The 21,970-nt window shown below is 38.6% G+C and overlaps 3 protein-coding genes across 3 annotated transcripts in view; 2 read left to right on the top strand and 1 right to left on the bottom strand.

Annotated features, from left to right (window-relative positions):
- The window catches only part of LOC121323339 (melanotransferrin-like), a 15,330-nt gene extending 2,732 nt beyond the window's left edge, over window positions 1-12,598 (top strand). The window contains exons 3-16 of the mRNA XM_041264344.1: window positions 31-130; window positions 1,382-1,567; window positions 2,119-2,278; window positions 2,753-2,820; window positions 3,230-3,417; window positions 3,796-3,979; window positions 4,781-4,932; window positions 5,194-5,290; window positions 7,239-7,433; window positions 8,644-8,800; window positions 9,039-9,106; window positions 9,520-9,707; window positions 9,892-10,081; window positions 10,507-12,598. Coding sequence (XP_041120278.1) covers window positions 31-130; window positions 1,382-1,567; window positions 2,119-2,278; window positions 2,753-2,820; window positions 3,230-3,417; window positions 3,796-3,979; window positions 4,781-4,932; window positions 5,194-5,290; window positions 7,239-7,433; window positions 8,644-8,800; window positions 9,039-9,106; window positions 9,520-9,707; window positions 9,892-10,081; window positions 10,507-10,574 — 2,001 coding nt within the window. The 3' untranslated portion in view covers window positions 10,575-12,598. The remainder of the gene's footprint in view (window positions 1-30; window positions 131-1,381; window positions 1,568-2,118; window positions 2,279-2,752; window positions 2,821-3,229; window positions 3,418-3,795; window positions 3,980-4,780; window positions 4,933-5,193; window positions 5,291-7,238; window positions 7,434-8,643; window positions 8,801-9,038; window positions 9,107-9,519; window positions 9,708-9,891; window positions 10,082-10,506) is intronic.
- Window positions 12,599-18,151: 5,553 nt separating this feature from the next.
- Window positions 18,152-18,888, bottom strand: si:ch211-162e15.3 (protein NCBP2AS2). The gene is made up of 2 exons (XM_041264276.1): window positions 18,800-18,888; window positions 18,152-18,712 (listed from the first exon to the last, which is right to left on the bottom strand). The coding sequence occupies exon 2, from the start codon at window positions 18,697-18,699 to the stop codon at window positions 18,385-18,387; it is 315 nt and encodes a 104-aa protein (XP_041120210.1). The 5' UTR covers window positions 18,700-18,712; window positions 18,800-18,888; the 3' UTR covers window positions 18,152-18,384.
- Window positions 18,889-18,994: 106 nt separating this feature from the next.
- Window positions 18,995-21,918, top strand: LOC121323296 (nuclear cap-binding protein subunit 2-like). Its single transcript, XM_041264275.1, has 4 exons — window positions 18,995-19,528; window positions 19,971-20,152; window positions 20,419-20,557; window positions 21,478-21,918. Exons 1-4 carry the CDS (start codon window positions 19,457-19,459, stop codon window positions 21,544-21,546), a joined length of 462 nt encoding a protein of 153 aa, XP_041120209.1. The 5' UTR covers window positions 18,995-19,456; the 3' UTR covers window positions 21,547-21,918.
- Window positions 21,919-21,970: the final 52 nt, after the last annotated feature.

Here is a 21,970-nt window from a genome sequence, read left to right on the forward strand (position 1 = left end):
TACATGAACTTACTTTCCTGATACCTCCAGACTAACCAGGCAGATGCAGTGACACTGGATGGAGGATTTATTTACGAAGCTGGGAAGAAGTTTAACCTCAAACCCGTGTCTGGAGAAGTGTATGACGAAGGTAACTTGAATTTGATATGCAAAAGGTGAAATATTTGTGGGGGTTTAAGTTTTACGTTTAAAGCGTTAAACACTCAACACATATACACTTTCTTAAACCCCACAAATAATTCACCTTTCATACTTCACTTGGATTACCTTGCTAATATTTTCTTGGTTAGCTACTTAAATTGATTGATTACTTTGTAGTTTTATTCCATTATTTTTATTAAAATGTTTAAATTTGTAAACTTGTACATTCATAGAAAACTTTTAAAACTTTTACCAGTTTACCACAGTTTCATGTGTATGACTAGGAGTACAGGAGCAGAGCAGGGAATTGCTTCCCCTGCTCTCTACTGTCAAGTTCAAGTTCTTTCCTGTCAGTGTAGATGTTGTCATGTGACTCCTCCTTGCTCATTGATTGGATACTTGTCCAGGGTAATCGCATCCGATTGCATGAAAATAGAGCCCCGCTCGATAGCTTGCGATGGGATGCAATCCGATCACATGCGATCGGATTGACCCGAAATTGCATGGTGTATCGTGGCCTTAAATAAATATACCTCGATCAAAGACAATTGATTTGATACACCCACCTTTCCTTGGTACATTGAGGTATGTTATCACAAGAATCATGATGAATGCGTTTTTCCATGTAATGTCGATTCATCTACAAAAAAGCTGATGTGGCGAAACAATAAAGCTATTAGGCGATATCAGCACGACTAAAGCATTAGACCCCAGAGTAGAGATCATTACTGTCTAGTAAGAACACACAAGGTCAAGTGCCAAGATAATGCCCGATAAGCAGGCTTTTTGAAAAAAAAAAGTCAGTTTACTTGCAGTTCTAGGACAGAGCAATCTTCGATTCCTCAAGACTTGTAAAAAAAAATCCCACCAAGACTGCAGTGGTTGAATGGCCTGCTGTCGCAACTCCCATTGCTTGGCCAGCTCACAGCCATTTTAGAAGCGCAGGTACACTAAACGAGTTGTGTGCCTGTTTGTAACACACTTCAGATGTGTTTAAGGGACTGATTTTCGCCTCACATGTCACACCCAAGGTATATGTATAAGCAGTGAGTGACAGAAGTCATAATCTCAGAGGATGGAAGAAGGGGTCTAGGAAAAATAACCACTCAAAACAACAGATGGCCAGTGCAGACCAGTAAAAAGTACTCGCTATATATAGTCTTGACTGTGTGTAAGTTTTGTTATATAGGGTTTTGTTTTTGAAAAGTTACTATTTTACATTGTTACTGTACACCTTTAGTATCACAAGGCACCTATTTAGCTGTGGCTGTGGTCAGAAAGAACAATACTGAAATCAACATGAACAACCTGAAAGGGAAGAAGTCCTGTCACACCGGGCTGAGCCGCACTGTCGGGTGGAACGTCCCTGTTGGGTATCTCATTGACAGCGGCAGGATGTCTGTGATGGACTGCAATATTCCACAGGGTAAGTTGTCGTCCAGTTCTTTTCTTGACACTTTTTTTTTGTTTTCTCTGAATAGTGTCAGCATATAGTGGCGTATAGTGCCAGGGTCCTGGGTTCAATTCCAGCCTAGGGGTCTGTCTGTGTGGAGTTTGCATGTGCTCCCCGTGTCTGTGTGGTACTCCGGTTTCCTCCCCCAGTCCAAAGACTTGCTGTTCAGGTTGATCGGTCATTCTAAGTTGCCGTGTGTGTGGCGTTCCATCCCGGGTGTAGTCCTGCCATGTGTCTGCCAGGTTAGGCTCCAGCTCACTGCGACCCTGTAAAGGATTAATTAATTAAGCGGTTAATGATAATGAATGGACTAAAGTTACTTTAGATATGTTTAAATATAGGTAAAAGTGAACAAAACAGGGTGCCGTTCCATATTTGCACTGAAGAGAATTTCTTCTTGTGGCTTTTGTTAGTAAAATGGAGGTGTTGTTTTTCTAATTCCATTTTGGGGTGAATTGTAGGACAACATTATTTAACAACATGCTCTCCCAGAGTGCTGAGCCTGTTCTTTTATCACTTTGCAGCTGTGAGTGAGTTTTTCTCAGCCAGCTGTGTCCCTGGTGCCGGTGTTAGCGGCTACCCACCCTCCCTCTGCCAGTTATGCATAGGTGATGAAAACGGGGGGACCAGGTGTGCGAAGAATTCTCAGGAAGAGAGATATGCCGATTATAGCGGTGCTTTCAGGTAAGGGAAATTCGATAAAAGTTGTCGCCACATATCCTCCCCCAAAAAAGAAAAGTTAATATGCCTTCATTGTTAGACTGAAATATTGTTTTCTAAGTACAAAATAACATAACAAGCTTTACGGTCCTCTCGGACAATGAACACAATGCATTGGCTTATAAATGCATGCTGATCGCAGCTGTCCGTATCATAATTCTGTGACGTAAAACAGCGGTCTTTGTTTTGATTTTCATCAAAGGTTTATAACTGCTTTTTGATGGTTAATACACTTTAATAGTAAAAAAAAAAACAAGACAAAATAACAAGACTAGACAAATCTTTTTCAGTATGATTACAGATTACAGCCAAATAACTTATCACAACAGGATGTGGTCCCAGCTGGTTTTGATTAGCGAGTCTAGTGTAGTTGCTATTTTACTGTATATCTCTTTGCTGGTGAATTTCATTCAAAAACACAATTCTGTTCTATCACAGGTGCTTGGCTGAAGGTGCTGGTGATGTTGCATTCGTCAAGCACACAACTGTGGCTGACAACACCAATGGTAGGGTTAAGGTACTATGTACTGGAGCTCTCTTATTCCAAGTCACTGTTAAAACACATGGCGTTATGAATGATTATCACTAAAATAAACAGGGATCACTCATCTCGTTTGTTCAGAGAATGATGGTCCTCTCGAATAACCAATGACTTTGGGGACTGTTGTTCGTGTGTTTCACCCCAGGCCTGATTTATCAAGATCTTGACATTTGTTTTATTGTTTGTTTGTTGTTTTGTGTTTGTTACTATTTTGGTGAAAACTGCATTTCGATGTAAAGGTGAACCAAGCCCTTTGCCACAGATTGATTACAACTCTGTAAGCCTTCCAGAAAATCTGCAATAAGAGTTCAATTTTTATGAAGGTGCATCAGGTTTGTTAAAGTGAGACAGATTTGTTTTTTCTTGTGTTTCAGGAGCAAATCCAGCCGTGTGGGCCAAGGACCTGAAGTTAAATGATTTCCAGCTCTTGTGTCGTGATGGGTCGCGCGCTGAGATTAACAGCTACGCAGGGTGCAACTTGGCTAAGGTTCCTGCCCATGCAGTAGTTGTTAGACCTGACACTAATGGTGCAGAGGTCTTCAGTATGTTGCAGGCTGGGCAGGTCCGTTGAGTTCTCTTTACTGTAATTTATTTCAGTAGGCTGAGGTCCCAGTCCATTTAATGACAGATTATAATGTTCTGGGCTATTGTTGTTTTGTTTAAAAACCAAGTCACTACAAATGTTGTTTTAATTGCTTTTGACACTTCCCTTACTATTTGCAATGGTGGCAATCATTCGGAGTGGTTCTGGGCTAGCGGAGTTGAAAGGTCAGATTGTCACATGATCTGAATGAAAGATTGCAAATACTGTGAAACATTAACGGAAATGCAAACAAACAAAAAGTCGAAACACACTTCAAATAACCCAGCAGTTATAGCTTTTTGAATAGGGCCTGCAGTTGTACTAGCGGCGTAACATTTTCCCTTTTCTTACCTTCAGAGGCAGTTTGGTAGTGATCACAATATTGGCTTCAAGATGTTTGACTCCTCTGTCTATGGGGGTAAAGACCTTTTGTTCAAAGATTCCACGATTAGGCTGATTGCAATTGAAAATCAGAGCTACCAGGACTGGCTGGGAGAGGAGTACCTACATGCTCTGAGTGGGTTGGACTGCAGCCCAGACAGTAAGGAACAACTCTATTCAGAACTTTAACACCAATGCACAGGATCGATATGTCGAACTTTAACACCAATGCACAGGATCAATATCTCGAACTTTAACACCAATGCACAGGATCAGTATCTCGAACTTTAACACCAATGCACAGGATCAATATCTCGAACTTTAACACCAATGCACAGGATCAATATCTCCTGATTTAATACTGAGCCATGTTTGCCCAGCTAAAAACTAACAACTTACTACTGACTAGTCATATTTTAGAACTCAGTTAGCAAACCTAAACCTACCAGAATTCCATAGCCAGAGCTAGACTGAGATTATCCCTCAGTCATTTTGTTAATTAACTTTCCTTTCTGAGCTATCCAGCTGCACAGTCCTACGCTTTATTAACACTATTTTGCATTGTATCCGGTACATTGGAGCTTTTAATTAGATGGGCTTAAAAGCTTTTAAAAGGGTTTCTAATATTGTGTGCTCGAATGCACATTTAATGTGCATGTTTCTCTTTAACTACATTAGACATTTATGCAGGATGGCGGCGCCAGGCAACCCTTTTCTAGCGTGACATGTAGTGCTTGTAACACATCTTTTACAGTACACGGCTCTGTACTTTTATTTGAGGTCAACACACAATGAATAGTTACATCCAAAATTAGACACAACAGAAAAAAAATCTGTAGTTTTTTGCCAGGTTATCTTAAGCAAAAATAAAGAATATGTTGTCTAGCTTAACTGTTTAATAAGGTAAACTACTTTAAAATACAATTTTTTTTAATGTATTATGTTTATTTGCTGTCTGCAGGACTGCCAGAATATCTGCGTTGGTGCACGCTGTCCCATGGTGAGCTGTTGAAATGTTCCGATATGGCGACAAGCTTTTCAAACAAAAACCTGAAGCCAAAGGTTCAGTGTGTCTCGGGGGCTTCTCCTGAAGACTGCATGCAGCTAATTAAGGTATAACCTCCACTGTAGCTTATAACAATACTGCAATACAGTGAAACCAAAACAGTTCTTTGGGGGGAATGGAACATTTGTTAATTGTGTGATTCTAAGCTTCATTTGTAATGCAGAGTGGTAAGCTCTGTACTAACAGGCTTTTCCAAACAGTTCTTGGGTTCTGTGTACACAGGTCTCACTGTGACTGCTGTGGTCTGGCAGGATGACCTCATGTTCCGGGCTCTGCTAGACTCCTGAGCATGTGTTTTTTTCTTGCAGAAAAAGGAGGCTGATGCAGTTACACTGGACGGTGGCTTTATTTACACGGCAGGAAAAACCTATGGCCTTGTTCCAGCTGCCGGAGAGAGCTACGCTTGTAAGAGTCTATTTCTAATCTGTTTTTGAAGAAAATTATATGGGATAAAAAAAATTATATATATATATATATATATATATATATATATATATATATATATATATATATATATATATATAAATTAAATTAAACTACTAATAACCTCAAGCTCAGCTCAGTCTATGCAGCTTTTTAAATATCACAGAGTACAAAGCAGGGGTGACATTTGCATCAAATTTGTCAGTGAGAGGTAGTGGATAGTTTGATGAATACAGCATTTTTTTGTTCCAACCCCTGTTTGTTAGTATGAGCTAAGGAAAAAAAAAAAAAAAAAAAACTTTTCAAAAGCCAAAAAAACACTGCTTACACAACCAGCACAGGAAAGGGGGCGCTGAGACTGCTTAGTGACAGGATTTCATGAGTTTGAACAAGCAAAGTAAAAATACACCCACTCTGGTATTTATGTTATTAAGCCCATCTTTAAATAGCTGTGACTTTCCACCTAAAAAAAGAAAACAAACTAGTAACAATTTTAATTGAACTGTTTGGGAGATGTGTGTACTGTGTACACAGCACTATGGCAAAGAGCTGCTTTTTTCATGGAATATACATTATGGCATACAGTCTGTAACAATGTAACAAGAAGAAGAATGATGCCCACCTCAAGTAAGACTGAATGGTATGACCCCTGCACATCAAATATTGTATTAAAAATATTATTTTATTATGGCCAGGCATTAAGGTTGACTAGAAAATATCTTAAAACCATTGAACCAATTGTGCTTGTTAAATAAGAACACAATAAAATAAAACGACTATGATGAACATAAATGTCCCAGCCCTTATTGTAAAATAAGCTGCTGCTGACTGGAATAGCATTATACTGTGGGTTTTCAAATCAAATTCTACAAAAAAAAAAAAAAAAAAAAAACATGCCAGCCAGACAGCCAAGAATGAGTTTGTTGTGTGAAAGACTACATGTGAGGCCTAGAGTGTAGAGAACAGGAGATATTTGAGAAAAGACTTTCAGAAGAAACATTTCACGTGTCTCAGTAAAATACTTTTTTTTTAAATTTTGTGAAGGTGGCTAATTGTTAGGTAAACATAACATTAGGGTTTGAATTTATTATACCAACTAACTAACTAATATTTCCTCACAGTGAGATATCTTCCCATGTTATGTTACTGGAGATTAATTTTCCAAGTACCTACTGTACCAAGCTAAAGTTAGTGCCTGAGTCAGACTGGCTGGCTGCCTGCCCAGAGTTTTATAAAACTTAAATTATTGTCATGGAAATTGTGATGTTCCACTATCTATCATCACAACTGTAGTAGAACCCTTTCACCAGTCAGTCAGTTTTGTAGATGTAAATGTTTTGAAAACACAAAAAATAGTTGGTTTTTATATAGCAAAAAACTGCCATACCCCAGTGTAACAGAGCGGTGCTGGGTGGAAATGTGCAACCATGCACCCTCCAAGCCACCGTCTTATCTACTGCACACAACTGGCAGGCTAGTTTACCTGAGCATATTACAAATGCAATGCCTCACACAGCTCTAGTATAAATAGAACTGTCCAAGAACACTATAAACTCCAGAAAGTGAGGTATGTCAATACACTAGAATGAGGTAGTTTATTTCTTATACCATATAGGTCTGAATAATTACTCTTATCTAATTAGTGTCCACAGAACTAGTTGAAAAAGGGTTCCATTCTTCTACCTGTCCTCTATGTGCCCTTTGACTCCCACGTATAAATGTATATTGAGGCCACATCCACACGGCCAATATAGTAGGATTTCTTTAAGTAGTACTATGTAATACAAATGGCTGCTTTATCCATAAGTCTCTGTACTTCAGTTGTAGTGAAAGAAAAACAAAAAAACCTTCTGGGATTTACTGGCTGGTAGACACAGGTGACCACTTAGTTCAGGGGTCCTTAAAGACTGAATAGTTTCTCTTCTTCCAGACGATGTCCAGGGAGGTACATACTATGCTGTGGCGGTGGTGAAGAGGTCCGGCCCCAACGGATTTGCATTCAGTGAACTGAAAGGAAAGAAGTCCTGCCACACAGGCTACCAGAGGACAGCTGGCTGGAATATTCCTATAGGAACTCTCATGGAGAATGGGCTTATAAGACCCGATAACTGTGACTTCCCCAAAGGTAAGCCACAGGTGTTACTGTATGCGTTTGTAGGAAAGATTTTGTTCCATACAAAAATGAAAAAAATTCTTGAATGGTGTAAAAAAAATCTATATTTCTAACACTTTTTTTTTTCATTAAAAAACAGCAACTACCTTTTTGCTCTTTGGCAGACAAGTTGTATGTAAAATAGAACATTTAAATAAGGGTTTGGTAGACAAGTTTTTCCTCTCACAAGAGTATAGACCCCACGTGCAGAGGCAAAGGTAACTTTTGTAGACATACTAAAACAATTAACAGTATAAAACTAGCTTGAAATGAATTTGTAGCAGTAAGCAGTTCTGAGTTGTTTACCACTAGCTTTATACTGGTGTCAGAGAATATCCCCCCCCCCCCATTTATTCTCCCATGAGAGAATATTCATTCCCCCTTGCAGCCAATATTCTGGAATGTTGTTTTCCCTTCCAAATATTTATACCACCTTTTGCAACAAAGTATTCTTTCTTTGCACATAAGTCTATCTCCATGAATTTTCAACTAAAACCTTAATTTAAAAACCACTTTCTCTAACCCGAACACTAGCCCTAAAATTGTACTATCCCATCCCCTCTGACAGGTGAATAATACATGAGAACAGCCTACAAACACTGCTCACATTTACTAGCACTATACATGCACAATTTACACAAAAATAAGATAAATAACAAACATGCATGTAGTGTGGAACACATATTTGCCGGTGGGAACAAATATTAAGGGTGACAAATATTTGTTTACACTGGTAGCATTGCAATCCTTTTTTCCTCTCTGAAAGCATGCCTTTGCTTTACTTTAAATAAGGCCTTGTAAGTCATAGCAGGGGTGAGCAATTTGAGATAACCCAAAGGCCTTAACCTGCAATAAACCCTTACGGCATGGTTCTAGATCAGCCTGATTTTCTGTTTAATTATCTCATGCAGCTGTGACAAAATTTGCCCGCTTTTTCTTTTAATCGAAAACGTGAATTACACAGCCTTTACTTACCTAGTTAATCTTCCCTATGGGGTAGTCTTATATATAAGGGCTGTAGGAAAAACAGTACGCTGACTTCAATGTTAACTAGAGGAAATACCTTTTAATGCATTGATTATTGTGTCTCATCCTTGTGTAAATGCTGGTTCATTGATGACTGAGCTTGCGAAAAGCTCCAAGTCATTGTTCGGGCTTCATCTTGTTTATCAATTACTTTCAGCCACTGGGAGCTTCTTCAGTGCCAGCTGTGTGCCTGGAGCCAATCAGCCAGGCTTCCCGTCCAGCCTGTGTGAACTTTGCAAGGGGGATGCTAATGGGAATAATAAGTGTGAACGTAGCAACAACGAGCTTTACTATGGTTACAATGGAGCTTTCAGGTAACCGAAAACAAACAGCATTTTGAGTTGTATCGACTGACAGAGAGAGGAATGTGTTTTAACGGGTTACAGAACATGCTGTAGGGTTCACAACAAACACATTACATGTTGAAAAATATATTGTTGTCATACAATGTGTTCTGTAACCAACAGTCAATTCAATATCAACCTTCATTTTATACATAAGCAAACTTGTTCTTTTATACTCATGTATTAAGATGCATGCTTCTCTTGGCAGGTGTCTGGCAGAAGGTGGCGGGGATGTTGCCTTTGTGAAGCACACCACAGTCTTTGACAACACTGATGGTGAGTTCCTGAAAAGCTTTTCTTTTATATCTTACATATTAGCCTACAGCCCTTGCAAAAATAATATCACACTACTCTTAAGAAAATAATGCAAAAACTGTTCTCCATTAGCTTCTAACTAAGATTTTATTAATCAAAATGAATTCATTAGAGCTGACTTGTGTTTGAGGATTCCACGGGGAGTGTCACATTGACTCTGGCACTCCCGTTGGTTAGGGAGGTAAAATCTGTATGGACTGTTTATCTACAGCGGTCCATACACCCTAGGAGCTCAGTGAGCTAAGGTGGACACAGGTCAAGCTACCAGTTGTAAAACAGTTGGCTTTTAAGAACGTTTAGAAGTTATTTAAGCAACTTCAGAATGACCCTGTGCCATTTTGTCTTTCATGTTTACTGAACGTTTCGTTTATCAGGTAAAAACTCAGAGTCTTGGGCAGCAGGCTTGCATCACATGGATTTTGAGCTTCTGTGTCCAAACGGAACACGTGCACCAGTGACTGAATATGCAAAGTGTAACTTAGCTCTAGTTCCTGCCCATGCAGTCATGGTCCACCCAGAAACTAACACCTATGCAGTGTATGGACTCCTCAGTAAAGCCCAGGTAAGATTTAGCTAAGCTGTGCTTAAAAAAATACAAAATGAATATCAAAGTGAATACAATTTATGTGTATGATATTGTCTTATTGTGATTGCTTTTAATTCATTTTTTTCGCCTCTTGAGACCTCCTCAAGGCATTTCTTACTGCTCTTCTTAACAAGGCTTCATTTTTGCACTTCCTTTCCAGGATTTCTTTGGAAATGACAGCAATCCCAACGGATTCAGCATGTTTGATTCCTCCAGGTATCAAGGGACGGATTTGATCTTCAAAGATTCAACGCTCCACATCATGGGAGTTGGAGAGAAAAAAACGTATGATGAATGGCTTGGGCAAGGCTACATGGCGTCTTTGAATATGCTGGAGTGTTCGGCCGCAGGTGTGTGTTTTATGATCGATTCTTTTATTACTGGTAGATTTTTAGAATGCAGACAAAACAACAACCAAGAAGAAAATACAGATTGATTCAAATATTTAAAAAAAAACATATGCTGCAAGATGTGGCCAACCTGGTATCCCCAGATAAACTGTACACTATAAATACATACAAATCCACAGTGTTTGTGACGTACATGACTACTGAAGAAAATGTTTCAGGCAAGATTCAGAGATCTTTGCGTTAGTGATGTATGAATAAACTTTTTTAGGGAAAAAGCTGATTGTGTTAAGTGTCCATAAACCAATTTGTGTCTTTTTTGTGAGGACCGATGCTGCATCACTATACAGTATTTGTCCCAAATGCATTGTGTTGCCATTGCTGGTAATGTATGTTTCATTTGTGAGCTGTTTGCTATTGTTCTTCAGCTGTTTCCACCACCTCAGTTGTCCTCGTCACTGCTCTGAGTTTCTTCCTGACGTGTTACGGCATTTGACCTATGACCCCACCAGGACTGCCCGCTGTGATCAAGAAAAAGAAAACCTCTCACAGATCGTCTCTATTCCAATTCTGCCTGCTTGGTCTGAAGGTGTGAAACATGGATCACGGGAATTCAAGCTAATCCACACCTTCCTGGCATTTATAGTCCTGCTGTAAAAGCGAAATGTAAAATGCAGAATTTTGATACTTTTGGGGAGGATCGCATAATTAAAATCCTTTACTGTAGTTGATCCATTTTGGGGAAGGAGTGACAGGTAATTTAAAACAAGTGAATACAGTTGGATGCCATTTAGAGGTAGTTGGCTTTGAATTAGTTACACGCTGCTGTTTACCCCCTTTTGTAGTGTAACACTGAAAAATGCATACCAGTGTGCTGCAGTATCAGGACCACTGTGCACTATTTGTTCTCATGCCTTTGTGTTACTATTGTTGCTTATTTTCACAGTGTGCAACTGTAATTTTCCACCAACCTATTCAAATGGCTGCCTAATTAAGATAGATCTTGCTGCTCCAAAGGCATTCATTTGTATCAGTTAATGTTCACTCCCCCATCCTCAGCTCTCCTCTTTCATTAAAAACCAACTTTAGTTCCTATGAGGATGACCTGAACTCAAACATGCTGCAGCCCTACACTCAGAAGACCTTTAATTTGGTGAGTTCAGGAGCACACACCTTGTCTGTATATGTTCGTGTGTGTGTGTATGTGAGTTGGGAGCATCCCTAATGCTACCTATTCTTATTGCTTACTGCATATTTCAGTCTTAGCCTGTTAGACCCAATTTATTACGAAGGCTATGCTTATTTCTTGTTTGAAGACAGCTGCATCAGTGTGTAGTACTGCCTGTTCCATTAACATGTTCCTTCAGGGTTTCTAAAGGCAAGTGCCATATCAGTGAGTATGCATTGCCCGTTACATAGTCTGCATCTTCCTTTAGGGTTTCTAAAAGCAAGTGCCATATCAGTGAGTATGCATTGCCTGTTACATAGTCTGCATCTTCCTTTAGGGTTTCTAAAAGCAAGTGCCATATCAGTGAGTATGCATTGCGTGTTACATAGTCTGCATCTTCCTTTAGGGTTTCTAAAAGCAAGTGCCATATCAGTGAGTATGCATTGCCTGTTACATAGTCTGCATCTTCCTTTAGGTTTTCTAAAGGCAAGTGCCAGTGAGTATGCATTGCCTGTTACATGAGTTTTTTCTTTTGAGCTATTTGATGGCACGTGCCATATCCGGGTATATGCAGTGTCTTGCACTTTGTAGCCTGTAACGCAATAACTAATGCCAGATCAGTGAATATGCATTACAGTATTATTCTGCCTGGCTTCATGATCACTTACCCACTATAGGAACAGGCGCTACCTGTGGCTTTTTTTTCTAAAACGATGGTGTGTTCTCCCCAAGCACCAAGAATAACGCAGTTCAATTAAAGACCATATAGCTTCAAAATTACTTTTTCATCTACCTGACTTCAGGAGGTGCTCTTTAGTAGTAGTTGCTTGCTGTAGACGTACGCTACATAAGAAACTTTCAAAAATCATTTATAATGGTTGCCAGTGGCTCTTAGTGTACTTCTTTATGCAATATGTGTGTACAACACAGCATGATCATAGAAAATTAACTAATTCCATTCAGGCTTGGGTGGAACACTGCATTTTGACACAAACATTGTGAAAAAGTGATTTGTAGTTTTTTTGCAGAGCAACAACAGTATAATGCAATTGTATGATGTACCATTAAAGAGAACTAGCAGTGTATGACACCTAAGCTTATAGCCATTGCTTATGCTGCTAAAGCAGTGTTCACTGTATGCTTGTCTACTGTACTTGAGTTCTGTTGTAAATCTAATCATTGAGTGCTTTAGTGATTGGGCATGTTCTATTGTCTTATGCTTAGTATAAGGTGCTCAGATACCATGTCAGTGTATATATGCTGAACAACACATTTTATATGACTGCTTGTACTGAGTTCAATACAGATTTCTATAATGAGATGACCTGTATTTTTGTAACTAATATTTAGTTGCCAGGCATTACAAATATTGCATGTAATTTGTTAATGAAGACCAATAAAAAACTAATTTTGAACCGACAATAAATTCATTTAGCACATCCACAGTAACCCGTGCCAGTATTTAAGGACAACACACCCGGAAAGAGTGAGAAATAATGTATTGAATTGACTGACTCGAAAGACACGTTTCTTTGTGATTTGCTCATGTTAGGTGAGTGTTGGCCTCAAAACTGCTTGGCCATTGGACATTTTGGTGTGGAGTAACTGCAAGGGTGGAGATCTGGGTGGTGGTGGTGCTTACTTCACTATTTGACAGACAAATACACTGACAGACCAAAAAAACGAAGAATGTAATTAAATCCCCTGTAACTAACAGAAGTTTACTTTGACATTTGAAGTTTCAATTGGCTTTCAGTTGGTGCAGGTTCTAAGCAACTATTCAAAAAACAGTAACAGGAAAGCACAGGAACGGCAGTGCATTTACAAGGACAGGTTGGGATTCCCATGTAAACAGCATGTCCAGTAACACAGTGTCTGCGTTGACCAATGTGACCAGCAAGAATAGAAACGTTTGCAGAAAACTTTCACTGGATGTGTGAAACGTGGTTGTCCAAACCAATGAAATCCTCAACGCTTGATAAGCCATATCTGTTTCCACTTCAACAATGCACTGAGAATTGCATATAAAGTTCAGCTTGCACATGTTGGTTTTCACATAACAGACAGTATATTGATCGCTAAACCTGGAGATTGAAGCTCAACCTCATTTCTTTCTGCCAAAAGATATTCAAAACCTTGAACTCATTAGCCACATATAATGCAATAGGACTGAAGATAAGATTAAATAAAATACAAAGTTCTTTGCAAACAGAGTGAACTAAATTACCCCAAAACTGCAATGTGAGTAAGATATTTATTACATCACAAAGTGCTGCTATATTACCCAATTTACATGGACTGTATCTGCTTAAACCTATTTGAATCAAGTTTCCTATTGTATTGCTGACAGTAACTGTTCAATAGTTGAGGTTGGCTCTTACCACTCTTCAGACAATTGGGTTGATATAACCTGCTGATACATACGGCTGTAGTGAAAGTGAATCTGGCAACTGGAACTCGGGTCAAAGCATATTAGCAGACTACAAAAAAGTGTCTAAGAAACAATCGCAGTTAGGACTATTCAGAACTATTGCCAACAATCTTGAGGTCTTGCTATTATTTATTTGGATAAGGTTAAGAACAACAACATACAATATCTTTGACAGGTGGTGTCCTTGAGCTTAGGTAACGGACAAGGGTTTTATTAACCTTGTAATACAGCATATACCTTTAGAAGAAGAGACCCAGTAAAGCACTAGCAAATAACGACACCTATAACACTTCTACCCCACCCGAGGAACACCATAAGCAGGGTGTTAATTAACATTTCTTTTCACCTGGATGCAGAACGGAATTTTGCAATTTCAAATGGCAAAGGCCACTGTTATGGTACTGGGGGAACAGTCAAGCGAAAGAATGCAAAAACAAGCTTGCAGTGTCCCACTGATGGCCAGATTGTAACTCCTGAAGACATGTGTTCATTCTGCAAGACTGCATTTGACTGCATAACCTTAATCTTTGTAACAGGAAAACACATCATGGCCAACGCTGAACTCTTAAAACATAGGTTCAAGTCTGCTTTAACCATAAAGGGCACTAAGCACCTGTATAGATTCATCCCCATTTTGTATTGGATGGGTCTGATTAAAAATGTCTGAGGAATCTGTAGACTTTTATAGCCAATTCATGCACCCTGGTGGGAATTTACAGCAGTATCGCTGGCTAGAGGAGGGTGATAAATGCTGGGAACCCCAGTGTTTATATACCCAAGTCATACTTCAGCTTCCTCAAGAAGCTATAAGTTTCACAATCAAGATCTCAAAAAGACTTGTAAACTGTGGAGAGAGAGAGATAAGGGGTCATTGACTTGGGTGGCCTTTGTTACAAAAAAAAAATAAATGTTTTTACCTGAACAAAAGGTGCTGTCCCCCCCCCCCCCATCTGATTCAAATTAAATGTTCATTACTGGATGATTGTCTTAGAATCTTAGAAATGGGGGGTGGGCACGTTATGTTTCGATTTTTTTTTCAAATCAACCTAAAATTATTAACCTTCCTGACAAAGCCGAGACCTTGACCTTTTCTTGGCAATTTTTTTAGATTTTTATTTTTGGGGTTTCACCCCAAGGTCAAAGGACAAAAACTTTGTTAAGGTGTAACTTCCTTTTGTTTTCCAATAAAATGACACACCCCATAAGTCTGTAGCACAAACCGTTTTTGAGTGAAAAGGTTGGTTAACGTTAAGAAGCGGGATACCCATCAATCACATCAACCACATTTTGACCTCTCTATAACCTTTAACCCTTTACCTGATCAGTCTATAAATGTACATTCAAGCTTGTTTGCCTGGTGCAAATCGATGATGGTTTAAAATTCAACTTTTTTTTCATAATGAGAGAACAACCTAGCCTTGCTTTTAGAATAAGGGGTAACTAGCTTCAAATGTGGAACAGAATCTGTAACCACTGAATAATTTCAAACACAATAAAATACTAAAAATTTATTAAAACTACTTTTGAAGCAAAAGTACGTCCGCTCTTTAAGAATATTGCTTGTTTCTAATTGCATAACTTCAATAATTGTTTCCTTTTGAAAAAGCAACATATAGAAAATGCTTTAGAAATATCGCATGAACGGAATAAAATATTGCCAGCATACGGATTTAGGGTGTATTCATAATGTTAGAGCGAAAATTGAGCACCATTTATAGGACACAAGTATATTTTATACAGTAATTAAAACAATAACGTTAACACTGCCACCTCAGGTATTCAAATGTAACTGTTTCTGAAGATTGCTTAAATGTATGTGAAAAATAAGTTTTTTTTTGTTTTCTAATATTACAGTGCCCTCTAGAGTTTAACTGCTATACTAACATGATCTCGCATAAAACGAGCCCTGTCCACACATGTGTTACCTTTCTCTCTGAAACATATTAAACTATTTAGAAAAGCTGTTTGTTTTTCTGTACATTAGTAATGTGCAATGTCTGTTGACAGGGAGATGTAATGGTTTACTGAAGCAAGTTGTCTATGAGATTCATGTTTTCGGGTTAATTTCTATAAAAAACAAAGTCATTATGTTTTCTGAACTATATCTGCATGGAAATCGTATCTCGAGACTTCTACTAAATGTGACGGTTTTAATTCAATCTTGGAAGCTTAGAATGCTAACTCCACACTTCAAAAAGATTGCAGATTATAGCAATTACCAGCCAGTCCTGCTCCTTTCATCAGCCATTATGGGAGCAGGCAGCAGCATCGGTCTTTCCACTCTGTCTGGCTGTCGGGGACCGCAGCAGCATTTCTCTAGCAGGAGTTCTCTTCACTAGATAGCAAGTCCTCCTTATTATGTGTTTGATCTCTGAACTTTTAAAGTTTTAATAACATAACCTTTTTCTGAATCTCACATAACTAATTTCACACTAATAAGTAATGTCACGGATGGTGAACTACCGTTAAGTGATGTTCCATAGTTCAGTGTTCTGTGCACGCTATAGAAAAAGCAAACCATGACAGTGCAGAATGTGTACATTATTACTGGACGATGGATCTGAGGCGACACACAGTTCATTCTCTCTGAAGCATCTCAGAACGTTGTAACGGTTGTGAGTCAGGTACTGACTATTATATGTATACAGTATATCCCTGTAACTACTTCCAGCTGTAGGATGTTATAATACAATTCTGGTATGTTCAGGATTGTGTTAAAGGAGATATATAGTGCTGTGAAAAAGTATTTGCCCTATCTGATTTTCTGCATTTTTTTGACATTGAATGTTATCAGATCTTCAACCAAAATCTAATATTAGATAAAAGGCACCCTGAGTAAACAAATAACGCAAAATGTTGATACTTATTTCATTTATTTATTAAGGAAAGTTATGCAACACCCAAAAGTAATTGCCCCCTTAGACTCAATAACTGGTTACGCCATCTTTAGCAGCAATAACTGCAACCAAACGCTTCCTGTAGTTATTGATCAGTCATTCACAGCGCCGTGGAGGAATTTTGGCCCACTCCTTCATGCAGAACTTCTTCAACTCAATGACATTTGTGGAGTTTCGAGCATAAACTGCTCTTTTCAGGTCCTGCCACAACATCTCAATGGGGTTTAGGTCTGGACTTTGACTAGGCCATTCCAAAACTTTAAATTTCTTGTTCTTCAACCATTCTGATGTAGACTTGCTTGTGTGTTTTGGATCATTATCTTGCTGCATGACCAAGCTGCGCTTCAGCTTCAGCTCATGGACGGATGGCCTGACATTCTCCTGTAGAATTCTCCGATACAGAGCAGAATTAATGGTTCCTTCAATGAAGGCAAGTCATCAGGGTCCTGATGCAGCAAAGCATCCCCAAATTATGACACTACCACCACCATGCTTGACCATTGGTATGAGGTTCTTACTGTGGAATGCAGTGTTTGGTTTTCGCCAGACATAACAGGGCTCATTTTGGCCAAAAAGTTCCACTTTTGACTCATCTGTCCATAGAACATTGTTCCAGAACTCTTGAGGATCATCCAGGTGCTTTTTGGCAAACTTGAGACGAGCATTCATGTTCTAGTGAGCAGTGGTTTCCACCTTGCTAGTCTGCCATGAATCCCAAATTTGCCGTGTGTTTCTGATGGTGGTCATGAAAACTGACCTTAGCCAAGGCAAGAGAGACCTGCAGATCCCTGGATGTTGTTCTAGGACGATTTTATGCCTTGCTCTTGAAGAAATTTTGGCAGGACGGCCATTCCTGGGAAGATTCACTGCTGTCCCAAACTTTCTCCATTTGGACAATATGGCTCTGACTGTGGTTTGGTGTAGCCCCTGAGCCTTAGCAATGGCTTTGTAACCCTTTCCAGACTGATAGGCATCAACAACTTTTTTTCAGGAGGTCTTCAAGAATTTCTTTGGATCATGGCATGATGTGCCTCTAGAACCTGTGTACTGACAACTTCACTGTGATGGTAAGGGCCAAAGTTAGTCAGATTTATATTGGGCAGGGCTGGCCCAAATCAGGCCTGATTGTTAACCAACGTATTCAAACAGCTGACCCTAATTATCCCTTTAATTGGGCTGAATTAACTGGGGGGGGGGGCAATAACTTTTTCACACCTGAAGATTGCATGTTTGATTACCTTGCACACCAAACTTTAGTGTCATTTTTAATCCCAGACTCCCTCTATATACTACTACAACCCACAAAGATCTGACCAAATTAAATGTGAAAAATGCAGAAAACGGAGGGGGGGGGGGGGGGGAATACTTTTTCACGGCACTATATATATATATATATATATATATATATATATATATATATATATATATATATACACACACACACACAAAACATATGTAGTAATATAGCTTTAAGGGAAATGGCCATGACTGATTTTTTTTAAGATTCTCTCTAATAATATACATTTTTGTAACAACGGTATAGTATTACATGTACTTATAATAAACCACATACAATAGTAAATTGTTCTTTATTTACACGCGTTTCAAAAGTATACATTCGCATACATAGTGACCAATGCTGACGAGCTGCTATACCGCTTCCTTCTATGCGATAGAACCTCAGATACTAAGAAAAAGGCAATGGGCCAAATAATTTACTTGGCACAACGCTCACGTCAACAAACAGTTGCAATCATTCTGAATTACTCTTGAATAAATCCATAGGTTCAATGAACTGTGTTGATCATGTTTACTTGTCCTTGATTTTACGTGAAGCGTCTCTCAATCCCTCCTTAACCTCGTTGACAAAGGTCTCCCGCACGCTCCTGGCTCTTCTTCCCAGCTCCCCGGGGTCCCGCGGCATCCTCCCTGCCGTCTCTTGGCGGATCTGCTGGAGAGTTTCTGACTTTAGCATCTTTGCTGCGGCGTCCTTGCCGGTGATCTGTGCTTTTGTGATGGCGAAAGCTGTAATCTGTGCCGCTCGTCTGATCGGTCGGGACTCTGCCAGCTTCTCAATCAGTTGCTGATTATTCAGCAAACTGAACAGCAGTCTACTTAAAACCATTTTGGATTACAATCTGTGGTGCCGGAAGAAATAAAGTACATTTCAAATTAACTTCAGTATAACTCTAAATATATATATTTTAGTTATATACTCTACCTACTCTGAAGCTGCGTCCGTCCTCTGCTGAGTTCGATGATTCACTATCGCCTAACTTGTCTTACTGTTATGACATTGGTTACGTCAGTGTCTGTGCGACTCATATCACCACTTCAATAAATGAATTGTATTTAGATATACACAAATAATACACTCGAGACTATCCTGATATTTTAAACAGGGTCGCGATTATCAGATGATAAATTTAAAACAATAAAATAACCCAACGCAAAAAAAAAAGTGCTTAATCGACGTCTCGGTGATCCTCCACAAGTCCTCTTGAAGAACTACTGAAATACTTTTTATGGCTATTTCTTTTCTCCCAGGATGGAGAACCTGGAATGCATTTATTTACTTATTTTAAAACTAATGTCACTATGCTAGCTAGACATGCAAATAAAACGATGAAGAAAAAGAAACGCAAGAAACCTTGCTATGCGGAACCTTACAGTACAACTTTAGTAGCAGTCGACCGCTACGCTCTGTACGAAACTCTTATTGGTTGCACAGATTTTTGTAACGTGTTCGATCACTCTGATTGGCTATAAAAAGGGTTATTAACGCGCGAGCTGATCCTTGTCTGGAGTCTTTGTGTTATATATTTTTTCTATTGTATTTCAGTTATTTATTTAGTTTTTATTTTTTTTTTAAAGCCAGCAACATGTCTATCCTAAATGCGCTAAGGAGTGACTCATATGTTGATATCAGCCAGTACAGAGACCAGCATTTTAAGGTAAGGCTGCTACTTCTGGTCTTGTTCATTCGCAGGGTGACAAAAATAAAACAAACAAACAAAACAAAACAAAAAAGAGATATTTCTATTACATCTCAATACATGGTAACGTTAAACTGAGTTCTTGTTGGCTTGCCATGACTATTTGTTTTTTGTTTTTGTTTAATTGATTAAACGGTCTCGTACGGCAAGAGAACCGTGTTTGTGACGAATCAAAACCTGGAACTGAAGTAACTCTGCAGTTAGTAGTTATTGTGTCTCTGTAAAAGCCTCGCAGGCTTGATGAGTAAAAGGTTATGTAATCTAGCTTTAAAAACAGTTAGATTGGTTTGTAATTCATGCAAAAGGGAACCTAGTTTTGCCTGAAGACAGCTTCATTAAAGAGGTTGCTTCTAGTGGTATACTATGTGAAATGTAGCCTAATCTCTGTATATCATTCCAGGGAAATCGGTATGAACAGGAGAAACTACTGAAACTGAGCTGCTCGCTCTATGTGGGGAATCTGTCATTTTATACAACAGAAGAACAAGTTTATGAACTCTTCTCCAAAAGTGGTGATGTGAAACGAATTGTCATGGGTCTGGATAAAGTCAAGAAGACTGCGTGTGGATTCTGTTTTGTGGAGTATCCTTTCAGTATTAACGGATTAACATTATACAAATGATGGCGTCCAAATTAATATTTCATATAGATAAGCACTATCTAGGTTTGCATATCAGTTTTGCCTTTGCAAATAGTGCAGTTCATATTATGATCTGTAGACTATCAAATTGTACACGTTTGTGTGTGAATATCTATCCATCCTTGTATCCATCTATATATAATCTAAAAAAAAAAAAAAAAGTATTGCAACTTAAGCTATATTTTTCACTCCTTAACTGCTTCAAAAGATACTATACTCGTGCTGATTCAGAGCATGCTATGAGGTTCGTTAATGGCACAAGGTTGGATGATCGCATAATCAGGACAGACTGGGATGCTGGTTTCAAAGAAGGCAGACAGTATGGCCGTGGCAAATCTGGTGGCCAGGTAAGATAGGCTGAGATGGCCTTCCCTCTACTTGGGTGTTTTAATGTGAATGCAACAAGGGGGTGACAGATACTGCCGACTTGTCGCCTCGTGTGACCACCCTGTGCAACGCCTCGGCGACATGTCTCCCACTTAGGACAATGTTCTATTTTTCAGGCAACATTTTCAATACCATTCAAATTTGATAGTAATGCTTGACCATTACGTCAGACACACTGTGTATATGATACATTCTGATTGCTGCATTCCATCCAATTAATTATATGTAGTCTATAGCTGTGCAGTACAGTGTGTATGTGGATAAGCGAACGTTAATGTTCATGATGACAATAACATACAAGTTATGAATACAATTCTACTGTAATAAAATACATGTAACATATTTTAAAAAATGTTTTATTTTAAATTAATTGGCAGCGTATGCAGTTATGGAGGATAATTTGTGCCAAAAATTAATACATGAATGTAATTTTTGTTATTTATGAATTTATTTCCTTTGTTGTAATGTAGCTGGTTCATTTTTATATCCTCCACTGCATGTTTGTCTTGTGACAAACTTGCACTATGATTGGTTTGCATGACGTTGTTGCCTGTGTGTTGCCAACTTGTCTCTGGTGTGACCACCTCAAACTGCAAGGCAACACCAGGCAACAAATGTGTTCTGCTTGTTGCCATCAATAAAAGTTGCACATGTTACCAGGCCCTAGGTTTCTATCCAGGTAACAGTTTTGTAAAATATCTTAACATAAATCTATACATGGTACAAGAAGTTGCATTTCCATTGATGCAGTGTCTCTAAATGATACTTCTGCATGTCAGTGATGAATTATGGTCCAGGTAGAGGGGAAGTGGGAAGATCTTACATACATGATTCAAGAGGAAGTGCTATTTTTGTAAACTTTTTTTTGTTTTGTTTTTAGGTTAGAGATGAATACAGACAAGATTATGATCCTGCCAGAGGTGGCTATGGAAAGATCATAAAGAAATGATTCAAGAGGAAATGCTATTTGTTTTAATATGGGTATTAAATGGGTCGGCACTATTTAGTAAAAAGGTTGACTCTGTTTTTTTTTTTTGTTTTAACATTTTGATCTCATTCCTACAACATGCCTGGTAGTTAAGTATTCCTTTTTGTTTCTGCACATTTTGAAATAAACTTGATCTTGATTTCCATCATGGAAGATGGCAACAAACATGCAAAACAAGTTAGATTTATTTTATTTGTCTAACTTAACTATCACAACCCTGAAATCTAACAGACTTGGCTGTGTGCTAGTAACTATTATATCTGTATGCCATGTATAATATTTCTGAAAGCATTCAGTTATTTATTTTTTTCAATAATAAACAGGATGCAAGGTGGATTTTCCTTGTCTTAGTAAATTGGGTTTGCCAAAGTATTGGCTGTTTTAT

This window comes from Polyodon spathula, chromosome 11, assembly GCF_017654505.1.
Source record: "Polyodon spathula isolate WHYD16114869_AA chromosome 11, ASM1765450v1, whole genome shotgun sequence".
NCBI classification, from domain to species: Eukaryota; Metazoa; Chordata; class Actinopteri; order Acipenseriformes; family Polyodontidae; genus Polyodon; species Polyodon spathula.